Genomic DNA, 27,000 nt, shown 5'->3' with positions numbered 1-27,000 from the left:
ACTGTTTGCAAATGGTAACTTCATTTATAAGATTTTTCTCTTTTACTTTTTTTAAGAAGTTTTATTTCAAAATAAACTCAAGTTTGTTTGTTTATTTCCTAGCATGCATTTCTTTCCACAGTCAATTAAAATTCTTAAGCCTGAAGTGAACCCAAACATTTCTTTTTCCAAATGTTCCATATTCTAAATCACTTTAATTCTGATTTTTAGCAGAGGAGACGATTTAGAGTTTCTCCTTTGTGAAACTCATTCTCTGGCCCATGCTTTCTGGGAGAAGACTATGTAGAAGCTGGAAGAGGGGTGCATACCTGGGAAGAGTCGGGGCTGTCCTAGTCACATGACATGCTGTGGGCAAAGAGACATGTCTGCCCCTCACAACGCGTTCCCACAAACTGGGGTTGTATGAGTCATCGCAAAACGGAACATTTTTTTCATCATTGGGAAAAAAAACCAAGTAATCCCAAAGTGGCTTTCCCAGCTTGCTCACATGCCACGGAAAGGGAATTGTGGTGCCGGGAACCCTTCTTTCCACAGATGCCAGGTGCTGTTTTACCTGTGATGGGGAAGCGGGAGGGGCAGGATGACCTGCGGAATTTGGGTAGCAGATCACCTACTCTAAGCACTGGACCCCAGACCATTCCAGAAACAGGTGGGAGTTTCAAGCAGATGAAACTTCATGGAGCTCGCTTCACCCAAAGTTATAAAAGTAACTTGGAAGAGTGTTAAAACTTTACACTAAGACAACAGAATTTTAGTAATATTTCTTTTTATAAAGTGTTTCTGCCCTCTTCCTTTGAACCTAAGTTTTATGGCTCTTTTTAATAATGTCCCTGGAACAATGACTCACCATGCTTAGCTTTGCGCGTAACGTGGTTTTTGTCTTTCTGGCAGCTCCTTGCTCGGCCATGGCTTACCATCATGACAGCAGACGGATATTTGTGGGCCAGGATAACGGAGCCGTGATGGTAGGTAGCCTCCAGGATGTATTCATTATACTGACCTCCTGTGTTCACTCCTGTTGGACAGTGTACGTAAAGCTAACAATGAACGCCTGCTTGTTTGGCATTAGAAAATGTTTCATTCAGTACAGATGTTAGGCCTAAAAATGGATTGATTTTAGTTAGTGCTTAATTGTAAACTACAGATCTTCCTCAACTTACTGATAAACCCTGATAAATCCATTGTAAGTTGAAAATATCATAAGTTGAAAATACATTTGGGACTTCCCTTGTGGAGCCGTGGTTAGGAATCCTCCTGCCAATTCAGGGGACACGGGTTCGATCCCTGGTCCGGGAAGATCCCACGTGCCGCAGAGGAGCTAAGCCTGTGTGCCACAACTACTGAGCCTGTACTCTAGAACCTGCAAGCCACAACTACTGAGCCCGCGAGCAACAACTACTGAAGCCTGCGCACCTAGAGCTCGTGCTTCGCAACAAGAGAACCCACAGTAATGAGAAGCCCGTGCACCGCAATGAAGAGTAGCCCCTGCTCGCCACAACTAGAGAAAGCCCGCGCGCAGCGACGAAGACCCAACGCAGCCAAAACTTAAAAAAAAAATTTAATTAATTAATAAAAAAAGAAAATATTTAATACACTTAATCTACTGAATATCACAGCTTAGCCTAGCCTACCTTAAACGTGCTCAGAACACTTACATTAGCCTACAGTTGGGCAAAATCACCTAACACAAAGCCTATTTTATAATAAAGTATTGAATATCTCATGTAATTATTGAATACCATACTGAAAGTGAAGAACAGAATGATTGTGTGAGTCTGGAATGATGGTAAGTGTGTTGGTTGTTAACCTTCATGATCACATGGCTGAGCGGGGCTGCGGCTGCCCCTCCCCAGCATCACGAGAGAGGATCGTATGGCATATCAGTCACCTGGGAAAAGATCAACATTAATCGAAGCGTGGTTTCTGCTGAAGGCGCGTTGCTTTAGCACCATCATAAAATTGAAAAATCATAAGTTGAACCATCGTAAGTCAGGGACCATCTGGAGTTCCATGGAGCTCTGAATGCTGTCATGATTGATGGTTTGGTGCTCAGTCTAGCCCACAAAGTACAACCTTCGTACAGGGGACGTGAGTCCTGTAGCAGCCCTGATCCCTGAACCCATGAAGGAGGAGGCTGGGGCAAAGAAAGTGTGGGAGAGAGTGCACGCGTGTGTGTGTGTGTGTGTGTGTGTGTGTGTGTGTGTGTGTGTGTGTGTGTGTGTAAGGTGAGAAGGAAGGAAAATAAGACTAGGGACTAGTCATTCAGCCAACAGCTCATATAACTCTTTGAGTCTCTACATCTCAAACTGTCTTTGGTGAAGGACCAGATAGTTAAATTTTCAGTTTATTATAGATTAGTTGTGGGTCTAACTGTGTGTGTATGCATATATTTAATGGAGATGTAATTCATATACCATAAAAGTCACCAGTTTAAAGTGTGCAATTCATTGGTCTTATAGTATAGTTACAAGATCATGCAACTGTTAGTACTCTAATTCCACAACATTTTTATCAGCTCCTCCAACCCCCGAAAAAAAGAAATCCCGCACCCATTAGCAGTCACACTACAGTCCCCTTTCCTTCAGCTCCTGGCAGTAACTAATCTACTTTCTGAATTCAGAGATTTGCTTATTCTAAACATTTTATGTAAATAGAATCATGTAAGGTGTACGTCCTTTTACGTCTGGCTTCTTTCACTTAGCATAATATTTTCAAGGTTCACCTATGTTGTAGCTTGAATTAATACTTCATTCCTTTTTGTGGTAGAATAATATTCTGTTACATAGATATACCACACTTTGTTTATCCGTTCATTAGTTGATGGATAGTTGGGTTGTTTCTACCTTTTGGCTATTATGAATAATACTACTATGAATAGTCGCAGAACAGTTTGTGTGTGAACCTAAGTTTTCAATTTTATCGGGTATATACACCTAGGAATGGAATTGCTGGGTCATATGGTAACTCTGTACTTAACTTTTTACAGAACTGCCAAACTGTTTTCCAAAGTTGCTATACCATTTTACATTCCCAACAGCAATATATAAAGGTTCTAAGTTTTTTACATATTTACCAACACTTGTTATTTTCTGGGTTTGTTTTTGTTTTATTATGGACATCCTAGTCGGTGTGAAGCGGTATCTCATTCCGGTTTTGACTTGCATTGCCCTGATAGCTAGTGATCTTTAGCATCTTCTCACGTGCTTGTTAGTCGTTTGTATATCTTCTTTGGAGAAATATCTATTCAAGTCCTTTGCGTTTTTTCTTTTTTTATTATTGTTGAGTTGTGAAATACTTGGACCTTCAGCTTGGAAGAGTTTCACCAGTGAAACCGCCTGGTCCTGGGCTTTTCGTCCTGGCAAGTTTTTTGAGTGCTAATTTAATCTGTTTACTTGTTATGGGTTTTCTATTTCTTCTTCAGCCAGTGTTTGTTGTTTGTGTCTTTTTAAGAGTTTGTCCATTTTATCTAGCTTATCTAATGTGTTGGCATGTAATTGTTCATAGCAGCCTTTACAGTCCTTTTTCTTTCTGTAAGGTTTATAGTAACGCTCCCCCTTTCATTACTGAATTTAGTAGTTTGAGTCGTCTCTCTCTTTTTCTTTCCCACTCTGGCTAAATGTGTGTTAATTTTGTTGATTTTTTTCAAAGAACCAGTTTTGATTTAATTGATTCTCTATTGTTTTTTTCGATTCTCTGATAATGTATTTCAACTCTATTATTTTTCCTTCGGTTTGCTTTGAGTTTAGTTTGCTGGATTGGTATTTTGGGTATTACATTGTTGATTGAGAAAATTTGCTGGTTTTGTCTGCTTGGATGTCATAATAATATTAAATTGCTGGAAAGGCTTCTGAACACACATTCCCTATTTCTCTGCTTCTTTCATCAGGACCAGTGGTCCGCAGACCGCGCTTTGAGTATCACTGCTTTATAGAACTGCACACAGAGCAGTGAGAGCACAGACCGGTGCCTGCACCTGGCCAGAGAGCGGCAAGGCCAGCCTGTTACTGTGCTGAGTCATAGAGGATGGCTAGGAGTTAACCAGGAAAGAGGGAGGAGGACTTCCAGACGCAGAGGAGACAGCATGAGCAAAGACAGAGGGGTTTTCAAAGTCAGGGTGTGCGCAGGGAACAAGAATGAAGCAGCTTGGCAGCGTGAAGCACATAAGACTGAAGAGATGGCTGGAGCGGGTCACAGAGAGCCTTGCATTCAGCACTAGGTGTCATGCAGAGTGCTAGTTAAGAAGAAGGTAGACATGGTCCCTGCTCTCAGGAGCCTTATGGTCTCATGGGAGGGACAGGTAATATACAAGTAAACATGAAATTACAGGTTGTGGTAGGTGCTGTGAAGAAGTGAACGGGCGCAGTGGAAGAGGGAATCCAGAGAGATGTGTGGCCCTGCTCGTAGCAAACAGGATCCTCAGGAAGGAAGACCGCTCCAAGGGTGTGACATTCAGCTGAGGCCTGAAGGGCAGGTAGGAGACAGCCAGGCAGAGCCAGAGTAAGTTTTCTGGAAGTGAAGGTCCAAGTAAAGACTCGAGGCAGGAAGATCTCTGTGTCTGAGGACGTGAAGGGGGTCGTCTTGGCTGGATGGTGCTGAGAGACGGGGCAGGACGAGGGGCGATGGGACAAGCGGGCTGAGGCCAGGTCACGCAGGGCCTTGTAGTTCTGGGTGAAGTTTTAAGTTTTGTAAATCTGTGGGAAGCGCTTACAGGGTTTTCAGCAGAAGAATGGCGTGATTTAATTTACATTTTTAAAAGATCACTCTGGCTGCTGAGTGGAGAGTGGATCGAGGGGCCACAAGAGTGGCGGCGGGAACGTCAGGTGTTGTCGCTTTCTGGGTGAGAGGGCAGTGGCAGTGATGATGGACAGAAGCAGATGACGGACATACATCTGTGGCAGGTTGGGTGTGGGGAGGGGAGGAAGGGCAGCAACTCAGGTGACGGCCAGGTTTCTGGCTTGAGTAACTGCTAGACAGAGGTATCATTTATTGAGAAGAGAAAGGCTTAAGGGTATGTGGGGAGAGGGGGCATTTAGAGGGAAAGAAGACAGTGAGGAACCAGCTGTACAGTTGAGATACCAGTGAGACAACCAACGGCGATGCGGAATTGGCATTGGATTTGCAGGCCTGGAGCCCAGTGGGAGCCCGGGCTGGGGAGTCATCTGCACATAGGGCATCTTTCAAGCCATAAGAATAGCTGTGATCGGGCTTCCCTGGTGACGCAGTGGTTGAGAGTCCGCCTGCCGATGCAGGGGACACGGGTTCGTGCCCCGGTCCGGGAGGATCCCACATGCCGCGGAGCAGCTGGACCCGTGAGCCATGGCCGCTGAGCCTGCACGTCCGGAGCCTGTGCTCCGCAACGGGAGAGGCCACGGCGGTGAGAGGCCCGCGTACCGCAAAAAAAAAAAAAAAAAGAATAGCTGTGATCTCCTGGGGAGAGAATGAGAAAAGACAGGCCCCAGGCCTGAGTCCTGAATGACTGATTTGGGAGCGGGGTTGATGAGGAAGGCAGCCAGGAGGGAAGGGGAAATGGTGATCTGAGTGTGCGTTAAGGAGCCTGGGCTCCATCGTGTAAGCCGAGCTTCCCACGCTTGCACAGTCAGTCACATTTATCATTTAGGGGCCTCCTGAAATTCGCGTTGCCTGGTCCATGCCAGACCCACAGCTTCAGAAGCACTAGGGAGGGGCCTGGGAAGCTGTATTTTAGCAAGTCCTTTCGGTGACCCTTAGGATCGAGTGCATTAGGGAATCACTGCATGATGGAGAGCCATTGAGGAGCATCAAGTCGGGGAGGATGGAACGGTCAGGTGTCTGTCTGTTTGCTTAGTGTGCCGATATGTGGAAGATGTTTGATTAGATGTAGGTGTTTAATAGAGAGCAGTGCTGATAAGATGGCATCCGGTTTCTAGCCAAGATGATGGTGAATGGTTAGCTGCTCCCTGAGACAGAAGACACGCTGATATTGAGGGGAAAGGTGACAGGTTCAGTTTTGACAGTTGGGTTCATGTGCCCAAGGGGTTGGCCTGGGCTGGGGTTGGGAGTCCTCCCAATTTAGGTCTCAGTGGAGACCACGCCTGTGGCTGGCGTCAATTAGGGATAGCGGGTACGACGAGAAGAGCAGAGGGCCAAGGTCATGTTCCCTGGGGAATATCAACATTTAAGAGAAAGTCAGGGGGTTGGGAAGCCACAGGGGAGACAGAGACGGAATGGGCTATGTGGGAAGAGGGCCTAAGATGAGAGCAGGGACACGACCTTGGGGATGGCAGCTAGACAGCAGCTGGTGGTTGCAGGGAGAACCCTTCCCATGCAGCGGGGGTGGTGCCCTGCGGTGCGGTGGATTCATGAGTGACCGGGGTGAGCAGCTAGAGACCCTGAACGTGGTGGGTGTGGGCTCATCTGTAGAGAAGGTTTTGGCTGAGTAGGGGATGAAGAAAGTTTGGGTATCGTTAAGAGAATTTTGTTGTTTTTTGTTCGCTTGTTTTGCTTTTTAAAGTAAAGGAGAAGAAGCCTTGAGTGTGTTTAAGGGCCAAGAAAGAGAGAAAGGACAGGCTCTCTGCTTAAGCAGTTCACGCAACAGTGGGCAGCCGGTGAGGGCTGGGGAGCTGCGGGCTTGGGGGTCAGCGCCCACCTGCTTGGGGCTGCTGTGTATACGTTGTGTAGTGATAAATGCCAGTGGTCTTGTTTTTCTCCCTCTGAAGATTTTATAGGAATATCGTGGCGATGTGTAAACACATAATAACGAGAAGCCACGAGTGCAAGCCCCAAATGCCTTCTCCAGTAGTGGTAGTGGTCATGCATTTATTTCTCTAGGGACCATTCTTGTGGCTCGTGGTTCAAGGGTACTCTCTGCAGTTATAGGATGGCATATAAAAACACTTATAGCTCCTCAGTGGAAAGGAGCAATGTAAATTCAATTTATTATTAGTTAGTATTAATCTATTGATTTCCCCCAAGTAGAAATTAGTATGTATAAAATGCTGATACATTTTTGTACTTTGTAAAAAACCAAGATGGAGGACAAGGAATCAGTATTCCTTTGTGGGTTTTTTTTTTTTTTCTTCCTGACCAATCAGCAATTCATAATGTCCATGTTATCGAGACCCTTAAGGACTTATCAATTTAGCGCTGATCAATAGAATTTTTAATTAGTGCTTTTTCTTTAGAGTTTTATCTTCTCAGTTTTATGCTGAGGCTCATTTTCTCATTAAGAAATATGTACTTTTAACTTTTTCCTAGTTATAAAGTATTACATAGTCTATATAAATTTTGGAAGATACAGAAGTATTAAAAAAAAAACCACCCACAGTGTCTAAATTTCCTTTTTAGTGTGTGTTTATATATTAAGTATATGTAATTTTCCTCTTCTATTGCCTCAGATACCCAATGCCTTATTTTCATTAGTGCTGAGAATTCTGTTAGTAATGGGTCTTTGTAGTTTTACTTTGTATGTGTCATCTTGAGGAAATTCTAGTGAAGCCAAGAGAGCAAAATTAACAAGATGCCTCCTTTGCAATTCGAGGGAGAGGAAATACAGAGCACTCATTTGTAGAGGAAGAATTGGACAAAAATGCTGTGCTGGTCAGCAGCACTTTCTTTACTTGTCTGGTTCCAAAAGAAATGGTAACTGGAGGACAGGACCAAGAAGCAATTCCCTGTTGTTCTTACGTAGCTAATCTTGAGTCCTAAGGCTGGTGGTGGCCATTTTTGGATTTTACTTCCTTTTGAAAGTTAAGGTCCTGTTGTTTTTAAAACCATAACTGTTTTCTTATTGCATGTGTTTACTTTTAGGAATTTCATGTTTCTGAAGATTTTAATAAAATGAACTTTATCAAGACCTACCCAGGTAATTATAATACACACACACACAACTAGAATACCATGTCTTATGATCAAAATTAGGTTTTCACATTAACTCTTTAAAAGTGTTGTTACCCCAGTTATGTGGGAGGCTATTAGCTCTTCAGAATTATTTACCGTCCTTTTCCTGCTCATTAACATTTAAAATGTTGTATAGTATTCCATTGGGTGCAGATTTAATTTAACCATGCCTCTGTTTTTGAAAATGTATACTGCTTCCATTTTTTGATAACACATACTAACATATATGATGGTGTGTATATATGTGTATACATATCTGTGAGTGTGTCTATTTCATATATATGTATATACGTGTGTGTATGTGTGTGTGTGTGTGTGTGTGTCCTTGATGGTTACTCTTACTCTAATTCTGTAACTCATTACTTCTATTTAAGACAGATTACTAAAAGTAGAATAACTGGGTCAAACTTTAAAACTTTTTTCAATACTCTGGATTTATTTTGCAAAACTCTTTCCAGCAATAGTGTAAATTTTTAATGAGTGGTGATTGAGAGTGCCTGTTCATTAAGTCTATATTGATCTTTATAAATGTTTATTGCCAGTTTGATAGTCAAAAATTGTTCTCAGTTTTAAAATTATTTAGGCTTTATTTAATGTTGGCCATTTGTCATGTTTTATGAATATCTGTTCATGATTTTGCCCATATTTCCTGGGAGTTGTAGTATTTTCTGATTTTTCTGATTAATTTGTGAGAGCCCCTCCGTTTTTCTGAAGCAGCCTACACAGCTGAGAGCAAGGTCAGAAGTGTCTCTGTCTAGCCTCTGACTCCATTCGTCAAACTGGGCATTTATTAAACACCAGCTGCATGCAAGATCCTGTTCCAGATAAAGTAGACAGGTCACTGCCCCGGTGTGGCTTGCAATTGACCTGGAAATACAAATATTCTAGAAGTTAGGTAATAGAACACCTTCCTCATTCTCAGCTATTGCTTTGGGTTGCAGAACTTTACAAATGCTTCATCTTAAAAATAATAAAAAGTTAATTTCAGAAAATCTCAGTTGCCCTTTTTTACAATGCCAGTGTTTTCTAAAGAGTCAAAACACTAAAGGTATAGACAATAAAAAACAAACAAACCTATTCTGTTGAGATAAGACTGCTGTTTTCCATATGGAATTCATTGAGAGTTGTATGTGTGTTTTTTAATCAGTTCTCTAATATATTATTTGAATCCCTCTTGAGCCTTACTCTGTAATGATTTGTAGCTTTTGATGGTCTTCCCTGTAGGGAGGCAGAGGGCAGGGCCACGGAGAGCCTGCGATAGATCTTGGGTCGGGGCGGGCAGATGCTCCGCAGCCTGTTTGGAGTGCGGGCCTCTCCGGGATAGGACTGCTGAGCCTGTGAGTCTGCAGGCCGACCAAGTGGAGAAGGGGAGCCTCAGTTCACACCCACGGAGGCTGGACTCCAAAGGTCACGTTTCTTCCTGAAGGGCGCCGACTTTCCCTTTCTGTCCCCACAGCCCATCAGAACCGGGTGACCGGGATTATCTTCAGCCTGGCCACAGAGTGGGTGATCAGCACGGGCCACGACAAGTGCGTCAGCTGGATGTGCACCCGCAGCGGGAACATGCTCGGGAGGCACTTCTCCACCTCCTGGACTTCGTGTCTGCAGTATCCTTCCCTGCCCAGCGCCTCCCGGTCTCAGCAGCTAGTTCTGAATCTGCTTGGAAATTGCTGCTTGAGATCCAGACTGAACGATTCCTACATATTTCACGTAAAATCTAAGAATTTCTATCTCTGCTTTTTTGCTATAAAGTCGGTTTATTAAAGATAATAGCTAAATGAATTGCTCTTCTCTGCTGGGATGTGCTCTAGGTGTTTTAATACAAAATCTCGGAAAACCTAAACCTCATTAGCGCAGACCCCTCCCTTCACTCCTTTGCTTTTCAAAGTGAAAGAAAAGACTTTCTGTTGTAGAAAGAAAGAAAGAAAGGAACGACTCTTCTGGTGATGGTTTCTTTGCAGACCCCACAGGAGAACATAAGAAGGGTCTGTGACCCTGGAGTTCATAAATGGGCTACAGTGTGTTTGGAGAGGGTTCATAATCCTTATAATACTCGCAAAGTTGCCTCAGGATGTCCCAAATGTTACAGAATTGCCGCTCTCAAATTTTTCTTCTACTCTATGGGATTTGTTTCACGTAGCGCTCCCTCTTGCCTAAGGCTGCCTGTGGTAGCTGTGTATCTTAGCGATGGCAAGGTCAAGGCTGTCAGCAACAGACAAATGCCCCAGTAGTTTCTCTTTGAGAGTTGGACGTCTGGTGTAGTAAAACTCTTTTCTTCCATTGAAAGCCTTTATAAAAAAATGTGTGCTACAAATGAATGCACAGTATGAGATATTTAAAATAGTACCACATGCTTTAGAATCAAGCAAGGGAAGACTACTCAGATGTATCAAGTGCTAAATAAGTTTTTCTGTTATGTGTTTGGCTTTCGTATGGATTGATAGAAAATGGCACCGAATCACATAATCATGGCCCAGCCTGTGGTCCTCCTTTTGATCTATGTTTTGGAATTAAAATAGTAGTTATCTTATTGTGGGTAAACTACTGATTTGCCACAAATGTCTATGGCCATAAAGCGACCAAGAAAGTAATGAGTTGTTGCCAATAGTTCATATATTTTTAAATTTAAAGTTTACTACTACCCCAAATGACTGCCGTTTGGATGATTAAAATTAAAACTCTTCACAGCAATTTAAACCATCCTCTTCACTTAACGCTAAATCATCTAGGCCCCCCAAAAAGATGGGTTCATGTCCATATTTGCTGTCAGTTTTACACCATTTCCAGAGATATTTCATGAAAAGCAGTTTTCTTCCAGTTCTTTTTGGCTGTTTTCACTATTGAGCATTTTACTTTTTAACACTTAGTTATGCTTTGCTTATAGTCACTTGTTTTTATGTCTGTCTTCTCCATCAGCTCTTAACTTTTTTGTTGCCAATTCCCAGGATACTGGTTGGAATAGTAACAGCTACTCAGTGAATTCTTGTTGAATGAATGAATATTAATTTTCCTGATAATTCTAGCTTAAAACCTTCTGTTTCTTCAATATGTACACGTTGTATGATTTTCAGCTGGGTACTTCTTTGCTCGTAGTTTTAGGTGCGTCGCTTATTCTCTTTAGAATGCACGTTTTCTTCTTTATAACTTTGGATTGTGTTATACGTCCTTGACTGCGTCTCCACAGATACGACTTTGATACTCAGTATGCTTTTGTCGGCGACTGTTCTGGACAGATCAGCCTGCTGAAGCTTGAACAGAGCTCCTGTTCAGTTATTACCACCCTTAAAGGACATGAAGGTAGGCTGTGTAATCACCGCCGTTTTTCACCTAATTCGGGCATCCAGATTTAGTTCTCAGCTCTGTGGTTTCACGAATGATCACCTCCTTATGATCTGTCAGATTTCAATCCGATCGGCCAGATAGGGGGATTAAATCTCAAAAGGTCTCAAAGAGTGAAAGCTAAGTGAAGGCAGGGTGTTGGGTAGGGTTTCGTGTTGTCCAAATCCCTTCTAGATGGCTTGTGTGCATAATACTTTCTATTTTGTTTACCTTTGAAATTAAATTATTTTTGAAGACCTTTTCAAATGTCTTATAAATGGTGAGACCTTTGGAAGAATGTTGTTATTACTGTTTTAAATTTGTCACTTTCTAGGACACCAAGCAAGATGTAGTAGGTGAGTACAATTAGAAGAAATGTATGAGCTGGTTCTGTCTCTACTTGGGAAACATCCCCGGGGGAGGGACCGCGGGAAAAGAATGACTGGGTGGAATTTTATTATTTCTGTAGGGTGGTGATTTGGCCGGGCTTTGTGGAAAGGCTTTAAAACTCAATCGGCTATATTGAGTAACAAATTAGAAGCTCTGAGGCCATCTGGTTCACATCGAAGAATCGGGGGTTTGTTGAAGGAATTAATGATGGACTTATTTATGAAAATAGTGTTTTTAAGTGTAACAAGTTAAATGTCCTCCATAGCTAATCTATTTATGGAAAACCGAGTCTATCAGATCAGGGACCTTGAAGGGGAAAAGGGAGAGAGAAGGACAGTAAGTTTGAATAGATTCAGGCAGGAAAGCACAGGCAGAAACCACTTTCTGTTTATGACTAATGGTCTCATGATCCCCATGCTGTTAAGTATTCTCTGGGTTGCTAAGGGCAGAGTGTGTTCTGATAACTACTTAGCAGTGTTCATGTAGAAGGACCTTGCTTGTCTGCTATTAGGCCTCTAGCTGAAGTGCATGGGGCATAGGATCACACAGGGTCAGGATTTCTGCAAAGTTGATCCCTGAAGCCAGTTTTGCACAATACTTCTTTTTTCACTTTCGTTAAGCTTCTGTGAGAAACTAGTCTCTGTTGGTTGGTTTTGAATGTGGCTTTATCAGTTTTCTGTATACTCACCAAAAATATTATTAGCTTGTGTGACTGGTTCAATTTTATTAAGTTTATTAATAGTTTTTTTCTAGGCAAGCAGCAGTCAATGGAACAATGAAGAGATCTGTTGAAAGAGAAATCTGTAGAAAGAAAGATTTTCCCAAGGATATCAAATTTAATAAGTTTAGCCAATATAGAGTGTGAAATGTAGGGTTTGGATTTTTTTACCTAAGTTCTCTGGCATAATTGTATGGTACACCTGCATCTCTTTTTTTTTTCTCTGAGATACTTAATTCAGTTTTCTTAAACGTAGGCATCCTGTGGTAAGACACCTGCAAGGTCCCAGAGCCCTAGAATAATCTAGATTTTAATCTTATATACGGTAACCACAGAAAACTTCACTGCCTTTTCTCATTAGATATTGGTAGCTATTTTTTTTCTTCAAAAGCTTTTTCTGAACTAACCCTCATATACAGCTATTTTATAATTTTTTGGTATAGACGGGGAAAATCTTCTTTAAACACATTTGTGTTCAAAGCAGTTTGATATACAACTGAAAATCCTAATCTTGTAGCTTGGGACAGCGGATGTGCTGTGCCTTCTCTGTGACTCGTGATAAAGTGTTGAACGCCCTTTTGTACAATGAAAATACATTTTTACTTAAAGATTCAGCTGGTCCTCGTTCGGTCTTCTGCCTCAGATATGTATGTCCTGATGTAGAATTACATTTAGCCTCCCTCTCTCACGCCTAGGTAGTGTCGCCTGCCTCTGGTGGGACCCCATTCAACGGTTACTCTTCTCAGGAGCCTCTGACAACAGCATCATCATGTGGGACATCGGAGGAAGGAAAGGCCGCACACTCTTGCTCCAGGGCCACCAGTGCGTGACTGTTTGTGAGGGTGGGGAAAGAATCTGAGCTGGGGCAGGTCGGGGGAGGCGTTCGTATTCTGAGACTACTTTCTCCAAACCCCGTCTTTTAGCAGACAGTGAGTCCTGTTTGATAGGGCTCTCTCAGTCTGCTTCTGACTGCTTTTCCGTGAGGCCTGAGTGTCTGGTGTTCTGTAGCAAAAATAGAGGCCAGGGTTTTCTTCTTCCTTAGTCCATTGGTAGTAACTACCGTGCCATTGGTAGTTTGATAGGGAATTGCATTGAATCTGTAGATTGCTTTGGGTAGTATAGTCATTTTCACAATGTTGATTCTTCCAATCCAAGGACATGGTATATTTCTCCATCTGTTTATGTCATCTTTGATTTCTTTCCTCAGTGTTTTATAGTTTTCTGAGTACAAGTCTTTCGCCTCCTTAGGCAGGTTTATTCCTGGGTATTTTGTTTTGTTGCAATGGTAAATCGGAATGTTTCCTTAATTTCTCTTTCTGATTTTTCCTTGTTGGTGTATAGGAATGCAAGAGATTTCTGTGCATTAATTTTGTATCCTGCAACCTTACCAAATTCACTGATTAGTTCTAGTAGTTTTCTGGTGGCATCTTTAGGGTTTTCTATGTATAGTATCATGTCATCTGCAAGCAGTGACAGTTTTACTTCTTCTTTTCCAATTTGTATTTCTTTTATGTCTTTTTCTTCTCTGATTGCTGTGGCTAGGACTTCCAAAACTATGTTGAGTAAGAGTGGTGGGAGTGGGCAACCTTGTCTTGTTCCTGATCTTAGTGGAAATGCTTTCAGTTTTTCACCATTGAGAATGATGCTTGCTGTGGGTTTATCATATATGGCCTTTATTATGTTGAGGTAGGTTCCCTCTCTGCCCATTTTCTGGAGAGTTTTTATCATAAATGGGTGTTGAATTTTGTCAGAAGCTTTTTCTGCATCTATTGAGATGATCATACGGTTTTTCTTCTTCAATTTGTTCATATGGTGTATCATATTGATTGATTTCTGTATATTGAAGAATCCTTGCATCCCTGGGATAAATCCCACTTGATCATGGCGTATGATCCTTTTAATGTGCTGTTGGATTCTGTTTGCTAGTATTTTGTTGAGGATTTTTGCATCTGTGTTCATCAGTGATATTGGTCTATAATTTTTGTGTGTGTGATATCTTTTTCTGGTTTTGGTATCAGGGTGATGGTGGCTTCGTAGAATGAATTTGGGAGTGTTTCTCCCTCTGCAATTTTTTGGAAGAGTTTGAGAAGGATCGGCATTAGCTCTTCTCTAAATGTTTGATAGAATTCACCTGTGAAGCTATCTGGTCCTGGACTTCTGTTTGTTGGAAGATTTTTAATTACAGTTTCAATTTCATTACTTGTGATAGGTCTGTTTAAATTTCCTAATTCTTCCTGGTTCAGTCTTGGAAAATTGTACCTTTCCAAGAATTTGTCCATTTCTTCATGGTTGTCATTTTATAGGCATATAGTTGTTTATAGTAGTCTCTTATTATCCTTTTGCATTTCTGCAGTGTCAGTTGTGATTTCTCCTTTTTCATTTCTAATTTTATTGCTTTCGTCCTCTCCCTTTTTTTCTTGATGAGTCTGGCTAAGGGTTTATCAGTTTTGCTTATCTTCTCAAAGAACCAGCTTTTAGTTTTATTGATCTTTGCTATTGCTTTCTTCCTTTCTATTTCATTTATTTCTGCTCTGATCTTTATGATTTCTTTCCTTCTACTGACTTCGAGTTTTCTTTGTTCTTCTTTGTCTAGTTGTTTTAAGTGTAGGGTTAGATTGTTTATTTGAGATTTTTCTTGTTTCTTGAGGTGAGATTGTATTGCTATAAACAAGATGGCAGTGTGGGAAAACGTGGAGTTAGCATCTCCCCACAAATAGGGCGCCTGCCGGCCGCTGGTGGGAGACTCTGACCTGCAGTTCTTAATGACTGATTAGTAGTGTTTATTTCATAGAAACTATTATTCTGTATAATAAGTTATAGAATGCCAATTAAAGTTTATACTGGGATCCAGATCATCAATGATAAAATGTCAGTGGCTGATTCCAACGAGGGGAGAGATTTGAGCCTGCATGAAGATGATGTCTGTGTTTTCCACATTGAGACACGTAACTGTTGTGTGTGCTGTTTGCAGTGACAGGGTGCAGTCGCTGTGTTACCTTCAGCTCACGAGGCAGCTGGTCTCCTGTTCCTCAGACGGCGGAATTGCAGTGTGGAACATGGATGTTAGCAGAGAGGAGGTAAGAGAGGGCAAGGCAGGGCTGACCAGGAGAGCTCCCACAGCCTGCCTCTTGGTTTTCTACCCGGTGACCGGAGATGCCAGCCAAGGTGCAGGCAGTCCCAGCTCTTACTGGTTATCAGCTGACAGGGTCCTGCATGTCACTTTGCACTGCATTCACTACTCATTGGAGAGTTTCCACAGGGACAAGCGATATACGCAGCCAGGGCATTTAGGCTGATTTTCACAGAGAAGGGCAAGGAGAGGACCCGGGAGACGGTCTGGCATGCGCAGGGGAGTGACTGTGGGGAAGCGCTCCGAGGTTGCACACCTGCCCTGGGGTCCCCGAGACGCGCACCAGGGGCATAGCTCCTCTGGGAAAATATATCTCTGTTCTCTGCTTTTATTTTCCACTGACTTCTGTTCCACTGAGTCCATGTCAACAGTGTTCTTTTCAGGAGACCTGAGTTCTAAGTGCCTTAATTTCCCTGAGTCTCCATTCCTTCTTCCATAAAGTGAAATAGTTGAATGAGATGACTTCTAAGGTCTCTTCCAATTCTTTAGACAGACACTCTATCTAAGCAATCTCTCTGTCTTTTTTTCTATTTTAAAGAATGCTGCAGTGAACATTTTTCACCTTGTCATTGTGTGATTGTTCAATTATTTATTTCAGACAAATTTCTGAAAATAGACCCTTTGGGTCAAGGATATGTGCATTCTGAATGCTTTTTATAGATGTCAGATGATTTCCAGGCAGGATTTCCATTCTCATCTCTGCCAGCACAGGTATTTATCTGTCTTTTCCAAGTGGCGTTTAAAACCTGTGACGTAGATAGTGGAGTTGGATTCCAGAGAAGATTTTAGTGTGAGGGGTGTTAAAGACTTATGGTTTAACTTCAGAAACATTTATTGAGCATCTAAAGGGTGGTCCTAAAGTCTGGAAACTTAGGTGCATATGCATCATAAATGATACTGCATTGCAGTACATACTGTATTGCATGATGTCACATGATGTGTTCCAGGTGCCGTCCTTTACGCAGCGGGTAGGTCAGTATGCTGCACACCTCTGTGGTGGACGCCAGGCATGAATGCAGCATTCCCACCCACCCCTGCATGCATCTGCTTTGTGTTGCCTCTAATTACTTGTGAGTCTGATTCTCACTGAATAAACTCGCATCTTTAGTATACCCTAGGGACGTAATCAAAGGGGTTCAGTCTATTTAAAAGAAATAGCGGGCTTCCCTGGTGGCACAGTGGTTAAGAATCTGCCTGCCAATGCAGGGGACACGGGTTTGAGCCCTGCTCTGGGAAGATCCCACATGCTGTGGAGCAACTAAGCCCATGTGCCACAACTACTGAGCCCACGCGCCGCATTTACTGAAGCCCGTGTGCTCTAGAACCCGTGCTCCACAACAAGAGAAGCCACCGCAATGAGAAACCCGCGCACCACAACGAAGAGTAGACCCCACTCGCCGCAACTAGAGAAAGCCTGCACATAGCAATGAAGACCCAACACAGCCAAAAATAATAAATAAATAAAAACAAATTTATAAAAAAAAAAAAGAAATAGCAGTATTACTCACTTCCAGACTTTATGATTACCATGCTTTATACACATAGATCCATACCTGCAAGAAGCTTGTAATCTAGTGAAGGAAACAGACTACCGTATAAATGATAAAGTGCGGTCCGTCATCTGGAGAAGTACCGATTGCTACTTTTTTAGTGACCTTGTAAGACAAGTCATAGAGGAAGTCTTGATTGTATGTCTGCTGGTTAATTTCCCTTTTAGAATTTTCTAAAGATCTTTTGGTAAGGCTTAGAGTAACTTGTTATTAAACATATGTAACATTGGCTCGATATTACAGAATGTGTAATACTTTCTTTGCAAAGATTTATTTGAACTGCGTTTTATATTTATCATCTGCTAGTTACATGCAACAGTGGCAGCTAGTATACTGTTCTATTTCCTAGACTCGGCCTGTTGTTTTTCAGTCTTATTCTGTGTTCCCTGGATCGTGAGGGAGGAGACCACTGGGGCCTGATGCTACTAGTGGCTCTTGTAAGGGTTTAACCGCTTGGATTTCAATCCACTATTCTCATCCTTGGTAAGTTCTTTCAGATGTAGAAAGTAGAAGCAGAGTTCTTACCTTCAAGGTTATGTGAGTGTGGAGTTTATTTGTGCCTCTAGGGAAAGAAAAGACAGTCCTGTCATTCCTGTGGGGGTCACTCTTTTCCTTGTAGTCACTTATGGAAGAGTACCCCAAATCACGAGCACACAGCTGGTAATACGTTTTGCTCTATGAGCTTTTCTGTCTCAATGGTTGGCAGTATTGGTGGGAAAGAAAGGTATGTCAAAAAGATGCAGCATTTTTAGTAGATTTTTTAGGGTTTTTTTGTTGTTTTGTTTTGTTTCTACCAGCTGAGTAAATATTAGTGCAAAAGTAAGCCGCCTCCGATCCGTTAGATTCTGAACTTGAGTTAGGGTTTGGGACAATTTGTAGGACTTCTTTAGGCACAGGCCTAGAGGATTAATCCCAGATTCTCTAGCCCCACAGTGTTTGCTGGAGTTTCTTTCTGAGTCACCTGGAAACACTGACTGTGGAGTGTCCGCAGCCTACAGTGGCTGTCGGCCACCACACTGGCTGGTTGGAAGCAGATCTACCTCCCTGCCGGATTGTAATCAAAGGGACTCCTTTCTGGAAGTAGGCATGAAACATAAATGAGCAAGTAACAAGAATTAGAATGAATCCTCTTGAAATGAGAACTTTATTTGGAGCTAGTCGATCACAGAATGGATACTATTTTATACATCAGTGCAGAGTAGATGAGCGCACCCATTAGCAGCAGCAGTGCATTGGGGTTATTCTTGTTACATCATCTTTGTCCAGATTAAGCAGATGGAACAAGATGGAGAAAAGAGAGTGAAACAGAAAACTTGATTAATGTTCTCTTCAGCTCTTCTCAGCATAAAAGAAAACTTTGTCTCCTTAGAGAATAAGCATTTAATAGGATGGTTCATGATAGCTTACACCATAACACAATTCTATTAAAAGAAACAAAGTTATGCGTATTTCTTATATCAAAATATGTTTCAAAAAGTCTGTTTATTTCTGAGTTCATTTTTTCATTTGTTATCTCAAATTATTTTAAGCATATTTTTTCTTCGCTCATGCCCCTCTGCCCTCCAGCTCAGCAGAGTAATATTCTTTCCTAACCCTTAGGCAGAAGCATGCTTCCTGAGGGCAGGAACTCAGTCCCCATTGGTTGTCATACTCCAGAAACATGTTTGGAGACCCTGACATGTTGAAGTGAAAAGGACCATGTCCAGAGGCTGTGTGGAGCGCAGTGGACAAGTGCAGGGCTGTGGGCTGGACTCTTGGGTCTACTGGGAGCTCTACCCACTAACCAACCATGGACAGTCGCTTCAATCTCTGAGCCACAGTTTCTTTGCCTGTAAAATGGGGAGAACGTTGCTCTGTATCTCCTAAGGTTGTATTGAAAATTAAGCAAAGTAAGGCATATAAAACCCTGGGCACACACTGCTGGACTTATAAGACCCTTTGTATATACCAGGCATTATGCAAAACACTTCGCCAATGTTGCCTCATTTAATGCTCACAGCCCTATGCGGTGTATACTCATACTTGAATATCACTGCCGTGAATACGTTTTCACGTTCATCTTGTCCCACGTGACTGTTCCTCACGTGGGTGGTATTGCAGGAGTTACACTGGCGTGTGTCACAAACATAAGACTAGACAGTGGCCCCTGCTTTCCTTCCCCCTGCGATTTAATGTCCCCACGTTGTTGGCAGCAGGGCCCGTCGTGTCGTTGTAATCACCGTTTCTCCTTCAGGAACATTGTTCACAGGCAGTGTTTTCAAACCACCTTCTCTCTTCCCTGGTCACAGAAACAACTAATTCTACATCAAGTAGTATTCTTCCTCACGGAGGTGTGCATCTCTTTATCACCCTTTCTGTCCTCCCTTCCCATTTCCAACATTAGCGCAGTTATTTAAAGAAACCTCTCCTCTGTCTCAGCCCACTTCTTTCTGTTTGTGAGTGCCTTACCCCCCAACCCCTGAAAGAAAGACCTTTGTAATGTCTGTCCTATATAGAAATATTTCTAGTGCCTTATCTAAAATAAGGAATAGGAAAGCCAAAAGTTCTGATGAAATAGGAAACAAAAAAAGAAGTTGGGAAACTCATTCTTTAAACCACCAAAAGTCCCCTTTCGAATCTCTGTGAAGCTGACCATCTTCACTGCATATTTTATAAGGATCAGTGTAGGTCATTTCCTGTGGTTCTCCCATCCTCTCCTCTTATCAGATACATTTTTCTTGAGTGTTAACTTTCAAGATCAAGAACAGATTATTTCTTACTTCGTGACCTTTGGTTTAATTTTATGGAAGTAGTATTTTCTATTTTTACTGCACATATATGACGATACATGATGAGGTTAAACAGGCTTTTAGCAGGTTCATCTTGTAATCGAATACAACTTGTAATGTTTTGTTTAGAGAAATATTTTCTAAGTTCTCAGTGAAGTAATTTTGAGGCCTAATTGCCCTGTTTCAACAAAAATTCATTGAGCGCCTACTCTGTGACAGGCTGAAGGTATTTAAAGATGAAAAGACCAGTGAATAATTCATAGGTTAGCCGAAGGGGCTGGGGGGAGGAAATGTGCATAAAGAATTGCAGTGCAGGGCTTCCCTGGTGGCGCAGTGGTTGGGAGTCCGCCTGCCGATGAAGATCCCACATGCCACGGAACGGCTAGGCCCGCGAGCCATGGGCGCTGAGCCTGCGCGTCCGGAGCCTGTGCTCCACGACGGGAGAGGCCACAACAGTGAGAGACCCGTGTACCGCAAAAAAAAAAAAAAAAAAAAAAAAAAAGAATTGCAGTGCAGAGAGATCACTGCTCGAATGGGGGTCCGCAGGCTGGCTGTGCGGGCACCACTCCCGGGAGCTGGGAATGGGGGCGGGGCAGCTCATCTGTCTGACACGATGCCGCGCCCTGAAGATCTCCTGTTGGTCACCTTGTGACCCCACAAGCCTTCCCAAGTGGTAGTTCGTCAGGTTCTGCAAGAAAGGTTTTTGCTCAACTGGATATAGTTATCAAACAACTTTAAAAACTTTGGGCATAAAACAGAAGTGTATGAAGACAACTCTTAAGAGTTCATAATGCAAAATGAACTACTCCCTCCTATCGATAGATTAAAAATGAACAATCCTGAAAACATGGCAAAAATGATAAAGATGATTCAAAACACAAACATAATACTGAATATGGCAACAGCTATAATATATTGAAGAGTTTGAAAAAAGGATAACCCCACCAAGGTCTGGAACTGTTGTATTAATTTCTGACAACTCAGGGTAAACAGGCAGATGCTCACATGTTGGGTTTCACTTTCTCCTCCCCCAGGCTCCTCAGTGGTTAGAAAGTGATTCTTGTCAGAAATGTGAGCAGCCCTTTTTCTGGAATATAAAGCAGATGTGGGACACGAAGACACTGGGGTTGAGACAGGTGAGTAGCCAACATCGAGTCATCACTGGGTTAATTCTGTGTTTTGTTATTTATATGATTAATCTGTCATTTTGTTTGGAATCGCACTTTTCCCTCTAAATGCTGTTGATTCCTACCCTTGTGGTGTCACCATCATTGTGTGACTGACCATGAGCAGGGCCCTTCCCGGGTAATAGTGAGACTGTTAGCAGACTATGCCACTGCTTGTCCTGCACTGGAAAAGCCGGGACGCACAGAAAACCCTGGGAGCCCATTCGTCAACAGATGAAAGAGTTTTGAGTTTAGGACTATTACTTGTTAAAGTCAGTGTTTGTACTAGCCCAGCACAAAATCAGAATGAACTAGGGCGTCTAAGCATAATGCTTGCACAAACAGACAACAAGTAACAGATTAGCCCTCACTGGAACACTCTGACACCAGGAATTTTAGATTATTCATAAATTGTTCCACGTAAGTGTACCTGGAGCATTTCTATTAAGCATGTTTCAAGTACGTACTGTTTTTTATCTTTTTTAATTTGTCGACGATACATGTCCCAAATAGCCTACAGATTTCAAGGAAGCGCTTACCACTGGGTAGTCACGTAACACTAAAGCTCTACAAAAAACATAGTTCTACAGTAGCCTTGAAGGTAGCCGCTCATTCAGATTGAATATGAATTTGTGCAGGTGAAGTAAAAAAGAATGCCAATTTTATTCCTTTTATTACTGGTTGCACCTCTCTAAGGGATTGACAGAAAGTTTGTGTGTGTTAATAAACTTTCTTTGACTTTACTTATGAAGCTACTCTACAGCAAGGTCAGATATGAGACTGGCAGGCAGTGCAGGAATTGTTTCAGCATTCATAACATTCTAATGCTCGGAAGTAGCACCCACGTTGCAGCCTTGGCCTAGTTTTCGCGACGCATGTCTGGTGGTAACTGATGTGTGAAGTAGTCTCTACTTCAAAGGAAACATGAAGAATTAATTTTAATCTTATGAGTTAACAACTAGTGGTAGAGAGAGGAAAGGTGTGGATCGCAAGGCTTTTAGTGGTTTAAAAATATATATATGTTAAAGTTAGTAATAATAACTGGGCTATTTTGGAATGTTCTTGGTGCTTATTTCCAGAATCACAATTTGAAAGATTAAAAGAAATAGTACAACATGATTATGGTTATCTGTTTCTTAATGAGGGCAAATTACATGTAAAACTTTATATCAAAACTTTTCTCTGTAATAGGAATACATTTTTCCCTCCTGAAGTCTCTAGCCATTTGGGTTCCTGAATGAGCTTGAACTTGGTCTTGGCAATGTTGTTTATGGTCGCCTAGGCAGATAATATGAATGAATAAAAACTAGTATTTAACCAATAACAAAGCAAAGATATTTGGAAATCCTCAACGGCTGTTGGTATTGTCTGCCTCTGGTGTGTTTATTGATACACTGAATTGGGGGTGATTATAACTCGAGGCACATTGTCCCAATCCCATTTCCCCTACTCTGAAGTGAGGCCACGGGCATTAAAGCAAAAGGTAAACTCCTCCTTTTCCTCCTCCTGGTCCCCGAAGCATCACTGCAGGAAGTGTGGGCAGGCTGTCTGTGGGAAGTGCAGCACCAAGCGCTCCAGCTACCCTGTCATGGGCTTTGAGTTCCAGGTCCGCGTCTGCGATTCCTGCTATGACTCCATCAAGGACGAGGAGTGAGTGTTCGCTTATCTTTATCTTTTTGTGTGTCCATCTGCAGTGGGAGAGCCCGAGAAATGATACAGATACATGGTTGACCCTTGAACAACGCGAGGGTCAGAGGTGCAGCCCTCCGCGTAGTGGATAACTTGGGTATAAAAAGAGTTGGCCCTTCCTATCCACGGTTCTGCGGATCACGTAGCGCTGTGGTATTTACCGTTGAAAAAACTCTGGGTATAAGCGGACCCACGCCGTTGGAAGCGTGTTGTTCAGGATCACCTGTATTCCTGCCCACTCGTTTATCCCTTTCATAAACAGTTTCTAAAGAGAGGATTCTGCCCTAGCTTTATGACTTAAGACAAGTTTCTCCCAAACACTGTGAGAAATGATGCTGCTAAGACCAGTCTGGCTGGGAGCCCCCGCACCACTCGGGATGCTGTGAGGGTCAAGGCCGTGTGCACACTGATGGGTGGCTGAACTGGCACCCTACAGAAACACCCTGGCTTCCACCTGTGCGCACACACGCATGGAAATTTTATTTGTGGGAAAACTCCGGAGACCCCTGTTCTCTCTTCCACAACAATCTGACCTAGCAATCTGTTCTTAAATAACTATTTGTGTGTAAGACATATCTGTCTGTCCTCCATTCTCTCCTGACTCAGGCAGATCCATTTGGACAGAACCAGCATTTTATTTTGCTCCTTTCTTCTATTTTTATTAATTTTTGGCCGCATTGGGTCTTCGTTGCTGCGTGCGAGCTTTTGCTAGTTGCGGCTAGCGGGGGCTACTGTTTGTTGCGGTGGGCAGGCTTCTCATTGCGGTGGCTTCTCTTGTTGCGGAGCACGGGCTCTAGGTGTGCGGGCTTCAGTAGTTGCAGCACGCAGCTCAGTAGTTGTGACGCACGGGCTTAGTTGCTCCGTGGCATGTGGGATCTTCCCAGACCAGGGCTCAAACCCGTGTCCCTTGCATCGGCAGGCGGATTCTTAACCACTGTGCCACCGGGGAATCCGGTGAATCATCTTTGAAAGTAGCAGACGGACACACCTTGGGAGAAGCCCAAGTAGGAAAGCTAGTGCGGCACCGCTGGTGTCGGTCAGGGAGCTGGAGGTGGGGCCTGGGCTGCTGCGGGCTTTGGAGCAGAGTGAGGGCCAGCGTGCACAGGAGCGCTGCTTCTCACACCAGGGTTCCGGGGGAGCCTGCAGCCTGGGATCTCATGCAGTGTAGTCTTGTCCTTATGTCTAGGAAGGTACCAGCCTCTCCGCTAAAAAAAAAAAAGGAAGAAAAAAAAATTTAGTTATTTTGGGAGTTTTAGAAAATCTTTTATAAAACAGTCTTGCAACTTATCGTGCTTTCCATCATCCTTTAATTATAGTTTTCAAAACTGCAGCCACATTTTTAGGAGCGAATTTTGACGCTGTTATCGTATTTCCTCTCTGTTGCTAAGAAAATTCATCCCTTGGCTCTAGAAACAGTGGGGTGAGTTTAAACGGTCTCTTTTCTCTCTGTTAGTCGGACTTCTCTAGCAACCTTTCATGAAGGAAAGCATAACATCTCCCACATGTCCATGGATGTTGCTAGGGGCCTGATGGTGACCTGTGGGACCGATCGCGTGGTGAAGGTAACCTGCCAATTAGCACCTCAGTGTCGATTGCTCCACCGTCATGCTATGAATGTGCGTAAGGCATTTCTGATTGGCAAGCTCGCCTTGCCTTTTGATGAACAACCTATAGCCGCGTGGAAACCTGGAAACGAACAGCATGTTTGTGAGTTTCCACGCCCTTGGTGGTGTCTCCCTCGGCCACGTCGGTCTCTCCAGGTGAGCCAGTGAGGGCCTGGCACACCTCTGTCACTGTCTGCACTGAGCCAGCCCCAGGGTCCTCCCTCCCACTGCCTGGCCTTAGCTGACCCCTTTCTCTGATCACTCCTTCCCTGGCTATTGATCCCTTCATCCTGGGCAGAAGGCTTCCCACGTATAAGAAATAACCACACGCTTTTTTATTAAATCCCTGGGTGGCTAACGCAGAAACTGAAAGTAAGTGTTTTATCCTTAGTACCACTCTTGAGTTGTAAAACTATGACATAGTTTATTTCATAATAAAAAAAGAAGGGCTTTTCCCCAGTGGGCTTTTTATTAAAAATAAAAGTAAATTTATAGTAAAACATCATTGTGATGTAATTTGCAGGTGTCGAGAGAGATACTGCTTATAAGCTTTTTTCATATTTTAGCTGACCACGTTGTTTCGTCGCTGTGTAAATCTCGAGAAGGTTTTGTAGGGAAAGAAGAGCATGAGTTATGTTGGCCCCTTTGAGAGTGTAACAGCTGTCTGTTCTCAGCGCCAACAGCGCCTCCTGGGGGGCCACGTGACCAGTGCCGCGTCTCCAGGCCTCCCCCTTCTCTTGCAGATTTGGGACATGACGCCCGTGGTGGGCTGCAGCCTGGCGACTGGGTTTTCTCCACATTGATCCAGGAGCTGGGCGGGGTCTGCACCTTCCCAGCAGCAGCCTTCACCAAACAGGATGCTTCCCTGTAGCTCCACAGTCACTGTCACGTGGATGGACAGCAGCCACTAAAAACCAAATCAACGTTTTTAAAAAGAAAAAAAAAATGTAAAGGTGTGTTTTGGGGCCTTTGTGGAACTACCCGTGGGATGTAGCGGGTCCCCAAGGAATGGAGTTACTCCAGCGAGACGTCCTCGGGCGTGGTGAGCTGACGTATGCTGAGGCAGTAATTTAGCACGCGAGAGTTTCGGAGGAAAAATACTGAACGGAAGAGTTAAAGCCTAGAACTTTCTTCAGGCAGTTCCAACTACAAACACACTTCCCCCCAGACCTGCTGGGCCCGCAGGGGCTCCCATGCTTCTCTGCAGGCAGAGCAGGGGTCAGGGGAGGAGGGCTTGTTCTCTCCCTTGGGGGCTGCAGTGGGACTTAGGAGCCCAGAGATTCTCCTCATCTGCTGGCAGTCTGTGAATATTCTCTACGCCTCGTCACTGAGAAACCTCTTAACAATATCTGTCCTCTCCAGGTAGTGCCATGTCTGCTCTTAGTGTGTGGCCCACTTCAGTTGTTTCTCGTCCCAGCCAGCATGCCGTGGGCGAACTCTCAGATTGTCACTAAGTGAGCTGTACAGTTTCTATACTAACCAAGGCAGTCCGCACTCTTCCCTTTCCCCCAAATGTGCTCTGAGGACGAGGCGTTTCTATGGTGCTGTTAACACGGGACTCACACAAGCCGCCTGACTTTTTCTGATTGCAGTCAGTGATGACTAATGGAAAACCCAGCTACCAGCATGACTGTGGTGGGATATGATCAGCCCATTCCATGGAACAGCCCAGTCCTCCTAAAAGACACAATCTATTTGCAGTTCCAAGATGAGCCCCTGTGATACTGTGGCAATTTAACAGACACCTCAGAAAAGGACTCCAAAGCTTTTTAAACTAGGTTGACTTTTAGTTATAACTTATTTCATAGAAGGAAATCGGTAATCCAGAGCAGTAACTGTTAACCAGGTCCTGCACAGTAATTCCTAACTTGTAAATTACTTTCATAACAATTAGCAAAATCTGTTGTATCAAACGGCATTTTAAAAGATTTTGGCGACTTAGTACCAGGATGGGGCAGAGGTAGGGAATGGGTAGCCTGTCTCTTAATATTCAAATATCTATTTGTTTTTAACAGCAAAACATGTATCTGTTACTTTAGGGCTATGGAAGTGAGTGGAGAGAAGTCAACTTTTTTTAAGGACAGATTTTAAAATAGATAGCAAAAGTATTTTTGTTAGTCTTACTAATGGATATTGAAAAAAACTACTGCATCGCTTTTGGGGGATCATATCAAGACAACATCGTTGTGTATGATATAACTAAGGGACTAAATATTTTAAAATAACAGCTGTTAATTAAAATGGTTTTTTTAACATCTTTATTGGAGTATAATTGCTTTACAATGGTGTGTTAGTTTCTGCTGTATAATAAAGTGAATAAGCTGTACATATACATGTGTCCCCTCCCTCTTGAGCCTCCCTCCCACCCTCCCTATCCCACCCCTCTAGGTGGTCACAAAGCACCGAGCTGATCTCCCTGTGCTATGAGGCTGCTTCCCACTAGCTATCTGTTTTACATTTGATAGTGTATATATGTCAGTGCGACTCTCTCACTTTGTCCCAGCTTACCCTTCCCCCTCCCCGTGTCCTCAAGTCCATTCTCTACGTCTGCGTCTTTATTCCTGTCCTGCCCCTAGGTTCATCAGAACCATTTTTTTTTTTTAAATTCCTCCATATATATGTGTTAGCATACGGTATTTGTGTTTCTCTTTCTGACTGACTTCACTCTGTATGAGTTTTTTTTTAATAATAGTTTAAGACAGGCAGTTAAACTAAGATGTCTTAATGGCCAAGTGGCACAAATAAGGAGAGGGGGTCAGGCACATCATGTTCTAGAATGATCTGCAGTAGAA

The 27,000-nt window shown here is 43.0% G+C and overlaps 1 protein-coding gene across 3 annotated transcripts in view; it reads left to right on the top strand.

Annotated features, from left to right (window-relative positions):
- The window catches only part of WDFY1 (WD repeat and FYVE domain containing 1), a 47,224-nt gene extending 20,686 nt beyond the window's left edge, over window positions 1–26,538 (top strand). For all 3 annotated transcript variants that reach the window (XM_033426635.2, XM_004262646.4, XM_049711909.1), the window contains 10 exons: window positions 892–965; window positions 7,786–7,840; window positions 9,332–9,482; window positions 11,060–11,172; window positions 12,997–13,123; window positions 15,273–15,378; window positions 20,784–20,885; window positions 22,435–22,565; window positions 24,058–24,166; window positions 24,952–26,538. In XM_033426635.2, the coding sequence (XP_033282526.1) occupies window positions 892–965; window positions 7,786–7,840; window positions 9,332–9,482; window positions 11,060–11,172; window positions 12,997–13,123; window positions 15,273–15,378; window positions 20,784–20,885; window positions 22,435–22,565; window positions 24,058–24,166; window positions 24,952–25,011 (1,028 nt within the window). In that variant the 3' untranslated portion in view covers window positions 25,012–26,538. The remainder of the gene's footprint in view (window positions 1–891; window positions 966–7,785; window positions 7,841–9,331; window positions 9,483–11,059; window positions 11,173–12,996; window positions 13,124–15,272; window positions 15,379–20,783; window positions 20,886–22,434; window positions 22,566–24,057; window positions 24,167–24,951) is intronic.
- The last annotated feature ends 462 nt before the right edge of the window (window positions 26,539–27,000 follow it).

The sequence above is a fragment of the Orcinus orca genome, chromosome 7 (assembly GCF_937001465.1).
Source record: "Orcinus orca chromosome 7, mOrcOrc1.1, whole genome shotgun sequence".
Lineage (NCBI taxonomy): Eukaryota > Metazoa > Chordata > Mammalia > Artiodactyla > Delphinidae > Orcinus > Orcinus orca.
The sequence above is the reverse complement of the archived record's forward strand: the minus strand, read 5'-3'. Positions and strand labels throughout refer to the sequence as shown.